General features: G+C 39.4%; 1 protein-coding gene across 2 annotated transcripts in view; it reads right to left on the reverse strand.

Annotated features, from left to right (window-relative positions):
* LOC117507760 (cadherin-18) overlaps positions 1-15,703 on the reverse strand; it is a 480,214-nt gene that overhangs the window by 200,889 nt on the left and 263,622 nt on the right. For both annotated transcript variants that reach the window (XM_034167572.1, XM_034167578.1), the window contains exon 5: positions 901-1,068. In XM_034167572.1, the coding sequence (XP_034023463.1) occupies positions 901-1,068 (168 nt within the window). The remainder of the gene's footprint in view (positions 1-900; positions 1,069-15,703) is intronic.

Raw genomic sequence — 15,703 nt, forward strand, 5'->3', positions numbered from 1 at the left:
AGTTTGAACATTATAGTTTTGAGTTTGTAGCGTCAACAGCAGATGCTACTATTATTGTGAACACCCCCTTTTCTACTTTTTTTTTACTAATAGCCCAATTTCATAGCCTTAAGAGTGTGCATATCATAAATGCTTGGTCTTGTTGGATTTGTGAGAATCTACTGGTACCTTGTTTCCCATGTAACAATAAGAAATATACTCAAAACCTGGATTAATCTTTTTAGTCACATAGCACTACTATTATTCTGAACATTACTGTACATGTGATTTCTGTTTTTTTTTTTTTTTATTTGTTTGTTTTGTTGTTGTTTTTTTTTTTACATTTGTACCCCCCCCCTCCAAAAAAATCACATTGTATTATGGATTACTGTGTGTAGAATTTTGAGAAAAGGAATAAGGCTGTAACATAACAAAATGTGGAAAAAGTGAAGTGCTGTGAATGTTTTCCGGATACACTGTATGTCTCAAAGTGACTTTGGGGCTCTATACTGTCCTAGATACAACAACACAAATGAGCCAGTTCAAGCACCCATACAGTATAACATTCCTTATTCAAGGAATGGCTACAAACCAAAAATAAGTCCTCCTACTTCCTGCCTAAGTCATGTGCTGCATATCAGTGTGCTGCAAAGGATGGGCATTTATACACTGCAATTTAATCTTTCGCACCTCCACATCAGCACCCACTTGCAGGCTCAGGCTGAAGAATTGCATTGTCACTTCCCAAATTCCCTTTGTTCATAACTGAACATAACGGAAGTCTTAAACATAGAGAAAAATATATTTTCACTCATGTTGTTCCTTTCCATACAATACTAATTCTGCACAGTTACATAACAGTGATTGTTAAGACACTTACATTCTGACCAAAAAGCCTGACTGTATCCTAGATATACCTACTTTGGGGAAATTTAGGCGGGTTGTCGTTGACGTCTGTCAGAGTGATGTTGATGGTGGTAGAGCCCGAGAGGCCGCCGACCTGGCCTGCCATGTCTTTGGCTTGAATAACAATGGTGTAGTGCTCTCTGGCTTCACGGTCCATGTTCGCTAAGGCAGTCCTGATGATTCCTGCAGATGTGGCGGAAGACAAAACAATTTGAGCTGAAACTGTAAATTTCTCATAGCACTTTAAGATAAAAATTATGAGTAAATAATGTGGAAATTGTAGAAAAAAATGATTACAGTAAAGTGTCACCCTGCTTCTTCTAATCAACAAATGTAAGATTGTAAACAGTGTAGGAATGCACTGACTAGTGGTCATTGCTAGTTTCCAGTTGAGTTGTTTGCATGCTCAAAGCCCACAGTCTTTAAATACCAAGGGCCTGATTTACTAAGATCCAAGTGAACAAGTGTGTAATTGTGTTGACAATCCAACCTTTTGTGAGTTGTGGTGGAGACTGTTTTGCAAGTGATTTACTATGAGTTAATGCACAATTTATAGTGGGCGGTAATGTGACACAGACAGCATTATGTAAGTTACTGCATGCAAGTGCAAGCCACCTCTTTATCCAGATATAATATACATTGAAGGCAACTCAGTACTGGAATAGCAGTATGTTTTCTTTATCCATGCATTTGCAGTATGCACCCAGCGCATTGTTACGCACAGCGTCTGTTTGCCTTAAAGTAGACCTGTATTGAAATAAATGCAGTCAGATCTTTGGACCAAAAAATGACTTATATTTACACATAAGATCCTTCTGAATATAGTAAAGTAAATCTGCAAGCCCAGATCTGTCATTCAACAGAGAAATCTCCATTTAAAAATGACAAATTTACAGCTAAAATTTAGCCCTCCGCAAAACTGTCATCACATCCGGGACGCTGCCGAGACATCAGGGAAAAGACCCTATCCCAGCATGCATTGCACGCGCCAATTGTAATTTGTGGATTTACGTCAGTTTGCATCTGCACCTTTTTCTTGTCTTATATGGAAGGATCTGCTTTTTTTTAAACTTCATATTGTCTTGCGGCACGTTTGGTGAGTACACATTTCTTTTATTTGTGCTTGAAAATTATTTTGGGGGACTTTTTCATATGCCCGTTTGATTGAGTGGTGTCGCATTGAAAATCTACTGTTTCGCCTCCGGTGTTACCGTCGCGGGCTACGGAGGTGGGACCCGCAAAGAATCCAAGTCATTAAAAAGATATAAACCTCATTTAGTGGCCACGGAGCTCTGCGGCTCCGATTACCGAGACGTGCGGCGCTGCGGAAGGTCTGTCCTTGCAGCAACAGGTGTCACCGGCCGCTCGGCATCAAAACAGCGAGTGTATTCTCTGGACTTGTGCCAAGTTGGCTGCACCTCCATTCAGTAGACAGGGACGTGGTGCCGGCTGTACAGCAGACACGGGGGCGATGTGAGTGGCCCGCTTCAGCATTTATCGAGCACGCAGACTCAGTAAGTGCATCGGAGGCAGAGAGTGAGGCGTCGGGGAAGAACGTTGCCCGCTGTCGATGTCGCCGCTGATCTGAGCATGCAGAGCTATATCTCACATTCATTGCAGCTTACTTTTGGATGCTGAAACCAGGATGTGTATAACAGTAACATTACTAACAGATAAAATCAATTTCAATGCGGGATCGGACTGAAGGCGGGAGCGCTCCGTCTTCTGCCGAACTTCACTGCAATGACCCGGATATACAAACAGTTTTTGCAGAGGGCCAAATTTTACCTGCAAATTTGTGATTTTTAAATGAAGATTTCTCTGCTGAATTACAAATTTGGGCTTGCAGATTTACTTTACTGCATTCATAAGGATCTTATAAATACATATCAGCTATTTCTTTCTGAGATCTGACCACATTTATTTCAGTGCAGGTCTAATTTAACTGCGTGTTTAAGTGCTGGACATTAAAAAGAAAAAAAAAAGCAGTGCCCTATTTTCAAGGTTGACTTATTCTTCCATCTATAGCATTTAAGTAAACTGGTGAAGAGCTGTGTTATGTTCTGCCAGCACAATGTGCAGCTGTTTGTCTGCACTCTGTGTGCACAGTAACAATGCACATGCAGTGCATACAGTTGTGCGTGTATCACCCCAAAGAGACAGCTGTGCGCACAGCACACACATAATGGGAGTCTGTGAGGAACAAGGCACAACTGTGCACAGTGGTGGAATGCACTGACTGCTGTCTGTCCCAGTAGAAAGCTTAGGGCCCCTTCACACATAACCTCGATTGAGGCAGAATGGTGCACAAAGGAGGAGTCAAATGCCACTCGTGAAAAATCGGAGTCACCTCAAATGCCTTGTACAACTGTTGTCACAACCATTCACGCACACCAATCATTGAAAGACAGCGAGTGCCCTACAAGTGCCAATTTGATCCCCCTCTAGGCAAATTCCAGGTGTCACAGGAACATCTAACACTGCTTGCTGGACACTTAGACAAGGCAGGGGTATTCGCACCACCAGCACGAGGGTTGAGAGCAGCTAATCACATTTGAGCTGTTTGTGAAAATTGTCTAAGTGCCCCACGAGTGTGGCATCACCAAGCAACACACATGGGTGTGGCTGTGCCAAACTCCCCCACCAACACATATTGCGTGCATGTGTCAACCCCCCCCCAACACTTGCACACTCCGACAGCAGATGTGGACATAACAGCGCACTGCTTCTCCTTCATGTCATTTCATGACTGTATGTCTGTGACCATGGGTCATCTACCGAGGAACAGACAGATCATATTTGTATTCTCCGCTTGATAAGAGGTATTCAATACAATGCTGTTTTATATGGTGTGTGGTTTCATTTTTTTTTTTTTTTTAATATGTCCATGTCCTTCCTGATAGGCAGTTTTCCACACCTTTCACAGGACAGCAATGGTAGCTCAGTGGTAAATTTTCTGACTAGAAATCACAGCTTTTGGAAGGAGCGGGTTCGATTCCCATGGGTGACATGTAGGTTTTTTTTTTTTTTTTACAGCAGCTGCATGATGTGAAACGCTGTGTTCCTGCGTGCACATGCAGCAGCATGTTTTTTTATAGTTTCTTCACAGCAACTGCGCGATGAGCACCTTTGCAGCGGCATAGTGCATGCCTGCCCGTCAGCATGATGTTTGCGTGGGTTGCTCATACGAGCTGTTACGACGTGACTCACCCTGAGTTGTACATGTTCGCACTATGTGTGAAGGGGCCCTAGTCGTGTCCTGAGTTACTCTTAAGTCAGACATCTCAGAAACTTCTTTTTGTTTCTGGTCTGATTTTCTTTAAATAAAGACCAAGCAAACACACGACACCCAGATGACTTCAGGTTCTGGTTAGGGATTAGTCATATCATATAATGGCATCATCAAAACATCACACAAACCGATGTAAAATCTTGACATTATATTATGTAATTTGATTGTCATTTACCAAATCAAGCTATGACATCCAGTAGATGCCAAGGGGACTTTGCAAGATTGGTTGCTTGTCTTGTATTTCTTTCAGCAAATGAAAGGATAGGGCATAGGGAAATGTAGACCACAGTGCAACATTCATATAGGGGGAAAATGTAAATCAGTTTGAAGGAATGAATGTTGACAGGTAGGTAGGGGTCTGTTATTATAAGGGAAGTTTATAATTTAGTTACATGAAGGTCATTGTTTTTTTCTCATCAAATAATCACATGAGGGCAGTTTTTTGGTTGTGAAAAGGTTGTGTAATGGTCATTACACCTCACTCTATGATGTAAGTACAAAGTAGTTGGCAGTCTATACATTTACATCCTGACAACACCACTATGCAACACCATGGTGACCATAACATGACATTTTCACAATGTCACAGCAGCATAGAAATGTTTTCCATTGTGACAAGACTGTACACCAAAGATCGTCAAAATAGAGCCAAGAGTAGCTCACAAAATAACACTTTAATACACTCACAGCACTGAAAATATGGGGGAAAAAAATAGACAAGACAAACAAAAGTAGCCATTTTTTGCTTTTGGAATACATTCTTTTCAACTGTCCAGAATTGTGTGACAGAAAGATGAGATATAGATAAACTTTATTGATTAAACAGTGGGGGGAGATCAGCAATACAGCAGCTTCCAATGACACAGGCAAAAAGGCAATTTAGATATAAAATATATACAAAAGGTGACACTTCAACATGAAATTGTAACATGTTTATTTAAATGATTTTTTACAAGTTACAGTAGCAGGGTCAGTGGAATGGGTATGCATGGATATCTTGTTGACTCAGCTCATACTGTACATCTGGATGAACATTACTGGTTACCAAGCCATGCAGTTTATGGAGAATCTCTATCATGTTCGTAAATTTGGATCAATTTACTGTCCTGTTTGTGCACTCCTGCAGTCACAAACCATTTCTTCTGCCATACTGTTGTTGCTCCATCACACAGCTGTGCAGATGACGGCATCTGAGACCAGACTCACAGCGGCTGCTTCAGTTACAGATCAAAGTACACAGCTGAGAGAGTACATTTCCCTGGTGTAAGTGCATCGCGAACATCTGGCAGTGGTTTAAAAATCACGGCTAAACTTCTTTGTTCTGTTCAGCTTGAAAACAAAATATTTTAGAAGCCACAGTGAAGCTCCTAAATGTGTCACATCTTTCTGTGTCTGTAAATGTGGGAGAGGCAGGGTTGACTGAACAGGTTGATGTTTTCAGTGGAGTCAGGTTCAACATCTTCAGCATTCACAGTTACAGTTGTAGATGTAAAAAATTCATAGTAGCCTCAGTTTTTCAAAAATTGTTGCAGTTGGAGCTTCTTGTAACCACAGTTAAAGAGATAGAAATCTGTGATTTATCTTCACACTGAGATCATTCAACCATCAAACATATTTAAGTGTTTGGTTCAGTTTGAAAATTTTATTGTCATGTCAACAAGACAGTCAAATGAAGCACTCGCACAACATACATCAAAAATATAAAATGGCATATCAAATTAAAAATGAATAAAGTTAATGCATATAACAGACGAATGAATAAATAAAACTATGAATATAGGTAAAGTGTGAATGTGCATAGCATTCCCTTCCTACAGTATGGTTTTCATAAAAATGGGATTAACTGATTCCATCTGCTCAAAGTGATGTTAATCAGTGGGTGGTTGCAAAGAAAACCTGCACCCTCTCAGCCCTTTCTAGAATAAGTTGAGTAACCCTGCTCTAGGGGTTGGTTACTTGCGTGAAGTGCCTTGAGGCAGCTTTGTTGCAATTTGATGCCATATAAAATCTAATAAATTGAAATATATATATATATATATCATCCATGTATTTTTAACAAATTTACAATTTTATTATGCACTAAATTTACTAAATAAAATCACGCATGCACGCACATAGTTTCTCCAAAAATGCTAGTCCTATTAACGTTCCACTTAGGCGGTGTTCATCCTTGACTCAAAATACATAAGCATATCAAACGGCAAATGTTAGCTGTCCCCAATTTTTCTGAGATTGAAGATATACACACGCATTCACGTATACACATACACCGAGGCCAATTGGCTTTTAATATATACAAAAATAATATGGGGTTGGCTGCATAGTTCTGCCTCCAATGTGATTTTTTTCAATAGCAAGCAAGATATTGAAGTGAAACGGGTACAAGAACAAAGCTTTACCCTTTACTTATTGACCATTGCTACACCAAATGTTTTTGCCTGCGATTTCAGAAATGCCTTCAATGTAATACCCCTTTGAGTCTGGTCTGCTTGAGGTTTCTTCCTCAAATCATCACAGGGAGTTTTTCCTTAACACTGTTGCCTGTGTGCTTGTTCTGGGGGTTGGTAAGGTTAGACCTTACTTGTGTGAAGTGCCTTGAGGCAAACAAAACAATATCATCCCATGCCAAGTATACACATTGGTAAATTACAGTGTAGACCAGGAGGTATTCAACTGATTCCAGAAACAGCAGAGAGGGTGCAGGTTTTCTTTGCAACCACCCTCTCACTCCACCACGTGATTTCACTGATTAGCATAATTTTGAGCAGTTATTTACTGAAATCACCTGCTGGAGTTGGTGGATGCAAAGACAACCTGCACCCTCTTACCCCTTTCTGGAATCAGTTGAATACCCCTGGTGTACCCCTTTCAAAACTGCATTTTGTTAAAACAATGAATACATTTTTTTAGCTCGATGAGTGAATGAGCAGTTGTGTGGCAGAGCTCATCTCGACAGGACACCTGCTCTCCATTTCTGTTCAAGCACCCAAACATTAAATTCTAGCAATTAACAAGGGAATTTCACAGCACGAGTACCAAATACACAAACGTAATTTTCCAGTTATGGACAACCCATCCGGCATTATATCACGCTCCCTTTGAAAGCCTGAAACATAAAACTGTGCTCCCATAATCTTTGATTCTCCTGTGCTCTTAAGGTCAAGGTTAGCCTCCCTCACATTTCATTAAATTTAAAATGCCTATGCAACCTTGGTTTGAGGTAGAATGCAACATTCTTAAGCATCCACTCCATCACATTTATTACTACAGAAACACAGCAAACACAGCCATGAACTTTCACAATACTAACTCAGTGATCTATGGCTGCACCTTGCCCACAGTGGAGCAACAAAACCAAGGTAAATCGTAACACGGTAACAAACCCAAAAACACAGGAACAGCATTTGCTGCTTGTGTTGATTTATTGCATGTAATGGGAGTGTGTCATTCCCATATATTTGCGTGTGTCTCTGTGTGGTCTTTGGAAGCAGCCTTCTGTGTGTCTGCTGGAAGGTTAATTCCACCTTAGCTCCTGGAAACACAACACCAAATGGTGCCTGATTTAATATGTGTTCCCGGTTACACCAGATTTCATTGTAAATATTGCTTTTCCCCCAGAGCAAAGTCCTTCTAGCAAACATTGAACTTATGCGTGTTTGAACTTGTGAACCCTGCAGGAAAATGCGGCAGCTGACTGGCACAGTGAGCTCTGTGAGGAAGGTAATCCTGCCATTAGAAACAATCACAGTCAGCTCGGTAATATTTGAAAAGATGAGATCTGACAAATGGAAACTGGTGAAAATACATCGTCAGAAAAGCTTCTCGTTCATTTTGAACATAGTCAATCATGTCCCACTACAGGCCTGATTTACTAAAGTATACAATTCAAAAATTTTGCATGTTATGTTGGTGAATGTTGTGCAGGTGATTTATTAAGAAGAAGTATATAAGTATACGACAGCAGGTGGTAACATAACGTAGACTGACTTATTGTTTCACTTGTAGGTGTGCACACAATCAGTCAAACATACATTTTAACCCTCTGGGGTCCGAAGGCATTTTTTGGACAGTTCACTTGCCTGGCATAAATGTTTTATTATTGCTGTTAACAGCTTTCCCTGCATCCCACAATCAAGTTTTATGTCTCTTTTTTCAGGACATCCTGTGCTTTCAGAATATATATGTTTTTGTTGTGTTTTATAAGTGGAATAAAGGTTTACAATCAAAAATAGGCAAGGAAAAAATAAAGCGAGAAATAATTTTCCACACACATTTATTCAAAACACATAGCAAACTATAATAAACAACTGTTTTGACACTTTATAAAGGTAATTTGAGGTCTTGTGTAAAAGACTGTACAAGAAAAAGTTTCAAACAATAAACACAAATGCAAATTTTGAACAATATATACAAAATGGTCTATGTGTTTTGTTGTCCATTGATATGTAAACAGTGCTTTATGCAGAGAAAGCAACAGAGTTATCCAGTAACATTCACATGCAAACTAATGGAGCAATCCTGATAGTTACACACTCTTTGTTTGAGCACGTGAGAGGCTATCCATCTGCACCGTGTGCTTCACTGATCGCTGTGCGTAATGGCGCAGGGCGCACTGAGTATGTACTAAAAGTATATACTTATTGGAGCACCCAGGGGTCTATTCAAACGGGCCAACTAGTAACATGTCACTCCTGAAAACGATCTTTGGCTTTTCACGTGAGGTAAATCTTACTTATGATTGGATTTTGGAAAACCATGTGATGGTGAACCAATTCTGATTGGACACTCACACTGCGCACGTCATCACACAGTCCGTAGAGTTAACTTTTCAGCGAAAAAAAAAGTACGTTTCTACCTCATATCATTAAAAAGTTATTTATAATTTAGTAAAGCTTGGTCTTAGCCGTCGTATATGACGGCATCAGCCCCAGAGAATTAACTGAAAATGCTGTTAATTGAACATTTTACCAAATCAAAAAAGAATGTTCCTTGAAAACTTTTGATTGTTATTTTACAATAGATGTGTAGTGTGGTGCACAAGCCCGAATTCAACACCACCTTAAAACTGGAGAGGACATGACCTGATATGAGAATCATATAAATGTGTGGTACTTGTGCTGGAGACCCTCCTGTCCTATGCACCAACAGCATTTCCTATATATTCATTTTGTGAATTGTTCTGTAATGAGGAATAAGGACTTGCCCAAGGGCCCTTAGTGATTTTCCAGCCAGGCTGGATTTTGAACCAAGGATCCTCTGGTTTGAAGCCCAACGCTCAACCACACCATCACCTCCCCACATCCATGAGTGAAAAAACAAAATGTTTTTTCATTCATATTCTCTGAAAAATGGCCCAAAAAAAAAAATCTGAAATTCTGCCAGGGTATGTAAACCTTTGAGCACAACTTTAATAAATCAGGCCTTTGTGTGCTATTTAATGCTGTCAGTTCATTTTGGCAGAATACAAATGTTTCCCAGTGAAACCAGCTCAAACTATGAGCTTAATATATCTTATTTACATATTAATTTGGTTAAATGTGTCATTAAACACGTGTCTGTTTAGCATAATAAGAGCACATGATCAAAGGCACGATGTTGCACATGCGTGGAAACTTGCAACACAAAAAAGATGGGCACTCATGGCTATAAAACACTAATTGGAACGCCTATAAGAAAGATCAAGTGTTCTGAGATCAAGTGTTAAGAAACAAAAGAAGGCTTTCAGTACTGAGAGAGATAAAACCAGAGAAGTGTTTGCAGGGGAACATAAATTCTGGTACACAATGAAGTCAGAGCTGAAGCTGTGTACACATTTGGATGCTGCCACCAAGCTAATGGACAAGTATATGACTGAATCTTGACATGTATGCCTCTGATTTATTCATTAGTTTTGGTTTCAGGATACAGAGCAGACAGCATCAAAATTGTCTCTCAGTATAATAAATATAATGGTATATCTATATATTAAAAGCCAAGTGGCCTGTGTATATGTGTATGAGTGTGTTCCTGTGTATTAGACCTGTTCAAAATGTCAAATGTTACAAAATCTTTTGGGCCACATGTTTTTTCTTGTTCCACTAATAAAATAAATGATATGTGCCAAACTTTTATTGTAATCGGACATTGTTTTAGGGGTCCCCCACAAAACAAGAATTTTCCCCAAACAAGCAAAGTAGTAATCCAGTAATTCCAGTAATGTTCTCCTCTGGGTGACCAATCAACCACCACTTTTTGCAATTAGAAGCCATCATATGTACCTGTAAAATAAAAAAATAATGGCATCAGACTCTTGTCCCATTAGGGTGACGTTGCCTTGCCAGCGGAGGGAAAGGAAAATGTGTCACTCTAGGGGACCTCTAAATCTTATCTGATTGAGTTCAAATTTGGTCTGCAAAACACGTGGCCCAAAGTCTCCCACAACTTTTATTTTTTCACTCTATAACATGAACAACCCTACTGTGTATGGCTTCGATCACAGATTTGATATGCTTATGTATTTTGGGTCAAGGATAAATGTCGCAAAAATGGAAAGTTGATAGGACTAATATTTTTGGAGACATTGGGGATATTAGGTAACAACAGCGAACAATGATTGTTGGTAATTAAATTTTGGACTCACATGCCATTCCAGCAGGGGGCAGTAAATCATCATATATTTATAAAAAAAAAACAAGAGCCCTCTGTGTAGATGTGTAACGTCAATTATGGAGAAACTAGGGAGAGCTGATATTTGCCATTTGGTATGCTAATATATTATGGGTCAAGGATGAATGCCGCAAAAACGGAAAGTTGATAAGACTAATGTTTTTGAAAAATTAGGGATATTAGATAACAACAGTGAAAAATGGATGTTGATATCGCCATTATTCAGTCCCTGGTAACCACACAAGCTCTTAACAAACGAAACATATAAACCTTGGCAGTTGTAAAATATGACCTACTACAAATAATAAATACTAGGGGTGTAACAATACACAAAATCACGGTTCGATACGTACCTCAGGTTTTGAGATCATGGTTTAGTTCACTTTCGGTACAGTATGGGAACAAAATGCAAAACCTAAATTTTCTTGTTGTTTAAACCAACAATTTATTGTAACATTATACAAACAGGAAAATAAAATAATTGCAAAGTGCTGCCTGGTAATACGTTAAATAAAACGTTTGCAAATAAACAACTGTATGAAATATTAGAAAAAAGAAATTCCTTTTAACAGCTTTTAACAAAACCTTTCCACAAGTAAAGCGCAGCACAATGGTTCCAGCATGAAGCCCTGTTCAATTTTATTCAACCTTCATATTTTTTGCCAGAAAAAATAACTTGTCCAAAACTGTCACACTCTTTTTTTAAGAGAATTATTGTTAAAGAACCCTTTATTTTTGTACAATTTATTTTATTTACTATCTCTTTCTATTAACTGTTCATTTACTGTTTGTTAATCTATGTTTTAAAATAAAGTTTTGAAAACAAAAACATTGCGGGAGAGGCAAAAAAGTGAGTAAAACCACCTTAAAAATATTTAGAACCACAAATAAACTTGATTCTTGGTTTGTTTATTTATTTTGCCATTAAAATTGGCCATCACTTATTAAAATAAAATAACTTCTCAAGGCCATGGCTTCTCAAAGTCTGGGGACTACTTAATCACAGTGCAGCAAACGAGGTCAGTCGGCTGAGTGAGTCCTGAGGAGGATTGTAGATATCTCTCCGTTGAGTGCTTTACAGGCTGCTGCAAGCTGCGGAGGAGGGGGAGACCCACTGCCGCTTGGTGACAACTTTCAGTCGCCAAACATCAGAAAAGTCTCCAGTATCGCCAGGAAAAGTAGCTAGATTTGTCTCTAGTCACTTTTCAGGAAATATGTCATCAAGAGGGTTTGGAAAGTTGCCAAACTTAGCGAGAAATTTGCCAAGTTGGCAACACTGAATGTAAACACACGCAACACGAACTCACCCATGAACAGCCCTGTACCGAACCGAACGTCCCATACTGAACGGTTCAATACAAATACATGTATCGTTACACCCTTAATAAATACAATTATTCAGAAAAGTTTCTCATTTTAATTTTCTGCACTTTCAGTTAACCATCTGGGGTCTAGTGTGTAATTGGCCATTTTTTTTTTACTATTTTTAGTTTTACCTTTATAATTTACCTTTAAAACTGTTTTACTTTGCCTTGTTTGGTGTCATTAAATTCAGTAAACCTCACCTGTGTGACTTTACAGTTTTTCTTTAATTCTAACAACAGAATAAAGGTCTTTTGGACTTTGGGGGAAAACTGTCTCTACCTGGACTCCTAGCATTCTCCGCATCTGGAACCTGCTTATTACTGCTGGCACAGTGACAGCATCCTCTTCTCTGTCTTCCAGGAGTAAGAGATGGGGTGTGGCTCTGCTCTGATAGCCAGCAGAGATCTGGACCTGGAAGGAGAGGCACGTGGCTGATCTGCTGTGGAGATCTCGGTGGGTCCTCCTGTTCTCGCTGCAATTCCAAAACAATGGAGGGATAACACACTTCTTCATCAGAATCCTCAACTGTCTGGTTCAGATTCTGACTCCATGCTCTGCTTTTCATCTCTTTCCAGCTCAAAGAATAGCTGAAGGGCCTGCTCTACATTCATAAAGCGTCCCATTGTTTTGATGCACAAAAAAAAATGACAACACTATACACTAACCATACTACACTGCATGCTAAATACACTCCACAACACATGAACTACAAAACACACTAAATATCACAAATCTCTGAAATCTCAAAACTGTCTGATCGCTATCTGCTTTTCCCATAATTTTCTTTCACTGAGCAACCAAATACTAGAGTTGATGGCCACTGTTGACTGGTTTCCACTGTGCATTTCCCACCAATGACAGTGTTTTTTTTTTTCTTGCAACTGCTAAGGACAGAGAGGAGAGAAAAAGGGTGCGCATTCTGCACAACACATGCGCACAGTGCGCACCACACATTACCATGATAGTCAGGAAAAAGCATAGTGCAATTTATTAATCATGTTTCAGGTTTCATTAGGCCGATCAACACTGGTATATAGTTTGAAGTCCGCAATTTCAACACACATTCAAATGTCAGCTTAATTCAGTCATGTGACTTGGACACGTCTCCACATCAGATGACTTCAGAGTGTTAAAATCATTATAGAAACATTGCATAATTTATTGCCACTCTTAAAACATGTCAGCTACCTATTTTATAAATACTACCCAATCTAGAGCCCATGGATCCACATGGGCAACATGCTAGTAATTCATTTAAGGTCTCAAAAAAATTACATTGTCTATGAGATGGCTCCTCCAGTGTACCCTCCATCATAACTTGGTTGTAGTCTATTTTTAACAGATCTAGCAAACATAAAAGGATTACAAAATGCAGACCATAACCAGCACCATGTACATAAGCAGGAGATAACTAGCACCACCATATGGTTTGTGCACTATGCTTATGTTCTTGTTGGTGCAACTAATCACACCTAGTGCAACTTTTTTCTTCACTTGTATATAGGAGTAAATGTTTCTGAATGAAATCTTGGCAGTCTTTACATTTCTGGGAGAAAAGAGTTTATTGCCAATTATAGGCCAATTTCCAACCTTCCTTTTCTCTCACAAATTCTTGAAAGGGTAGTTGTAAAACAGCTAACTGATCATCTGCAGAGGAATGGTCTATTTGAAGAGTTTCAGTCAGGTTTTAGAATTCATCATAGCACAGAAACAGCATTAGTGAAGGTTACAAATGATCTTCTTATGGCCTCAGACAGTGGACTCCTCTCTGTGCTTGTTCTGTTAGACCTCAGTGCTGCTTTTGATACTGTTGACCATACAATTTTATTACAGAGATTAGAGCATGCCATAGGTATTAAAGGCACTGCGCTGTGGTGGTTTGAATCATATTTATCTAATAGATTACAATTTGTTCATGTAAATGGGGAATCTTCTTCACAGACTAAGGTTAATTATGGAGTTCCACAAGGTTCTGTGCTAGGACCAATTTTATTCACTTTATACATGCTTCCCTTAGGCAGTATTATTAGACGGCATTGCTTAAATTTTCATTGTTACGCAGATGATACCCAGCTTTATCTATCCATGAAGCCAGAGGACACACACCAATTAGCTAAACTGCAGGATTGTCTTACAGACATAAAGACATGGATGACCACTAATTTCCTGCTTTTAAACTCAGATAAAACTGAAGTTATTGTACTTGGCCCCACAAATCTTAGAAGCATGGTGTCTAACCAGATCTTTACTCTGGATGGCATTTCCCTGACCTCTAGTAATACTGTGAGAAATCTTGGAGTCATTTTTGATCAGGATATGTCATTCAAAGCGCATATTAAACAAATATGTAGGACTGCCTTTTTGCATTTACGCAATATCTCTAAAATCAGAAAGGTCTTGTCTCAGAGTGATGCTGAAAAACTAATTCATGCATTTATTTCCTCTAGGCTGGACTATTGTAATTCATTATTATCAGGTTGTCCTAAAAGTTCCCTAAAAAGCCTTCAGTTAATTCAAAATGCTGCAGCTAGAGTACTGACGGGGACTAGCAGGAGAGAGCATATTTCACCCGTGTTGGCCTCTCTTCATTGGCTTCCTGTTAATTCTAGAATAGAATTTAAAATTCTTCTTCTTACTTATAAGGTTTTGAATAATCAGGTCCCATCTTATCTTAGGGACCTCGTAGTACCATATTACCCCATTAGAGCGCTTCGCTCTCAGACTGCAGGCTTACTTGTAGTTCCTAGGGTTTGTAAGAGTAGAATGGGAGGCAGAGCCTTCAGCTTTCAGGCTCCTCTCCTGTGGAACCAGCTCCCAATTCAGATCAGGGAGACAGATACCCTCTCTACTTTTAAGATTAGGCTTAAAACTTTCCTTTTCGCTAAGGCTTATAGTTAGGGCTGGATCAGGTGACCCTGGACCATCCCTTGGTTATGCTGCTTTAGACGTAGACTGTGGGGGGGTTCCCATGATGCACTGTTTCTTTCTCTTTTTGCTCTGTATGCATCACTCTGCATTTAATCATTAGTGATCGATCTCTGCCCCCCTCCACAGCATGTCTTTTTCCTGGTTCTTTCCCTCAGCCCCAACCAGTCTCAGCAGAAGACTGCCCCTCCCTGAGCCTGGTTCTGCTGGAGGTTTCTTCCTGTTAAAAGGGAGTTTTTCCTTCCCACTGTAGCCAAGTGCTTGCTCACAGGGGGTCGTTTTGACCATTGGGGTTTTTCATAATTATTGTATGGCCTTGCCTTACAATATAAAGCACCTTGGGGCAACTGTTTGTTGTGATTTGGCGCTATATAAAAAAAAAGTTGATTGAGTTGATTGATTGACCTCTAATTTTGTGCTTTTAAACTCAGATAAAACTGAAGTTATTGTACTTGGCCCCACAAATCTTAGAAACATGGTGTCTAACCAGATCCTTACTCTGGATGGCATTACCCTGACCTCTAGTAATACTGTGAGAAATCTTGGAGTCATTTTTGATCAGGATATGTCATTCAATGCGCATATTAAACA

The sequence above is a fragment of the Thalassophryne amazonica genome, chromosome 1 (assembly GCF_902500255.1).
Source record: "Thalassophryne amazonica chromosome 1, fThaAma1.1, whole genome shotgun sequence".
Lineage (NCBI taxonomy): Eukaryota > Metazoa > Chordata > Actinopteri > Batrachoidiformes > Batrachoididae > Thalassophryne > Thalassophryne amazonica.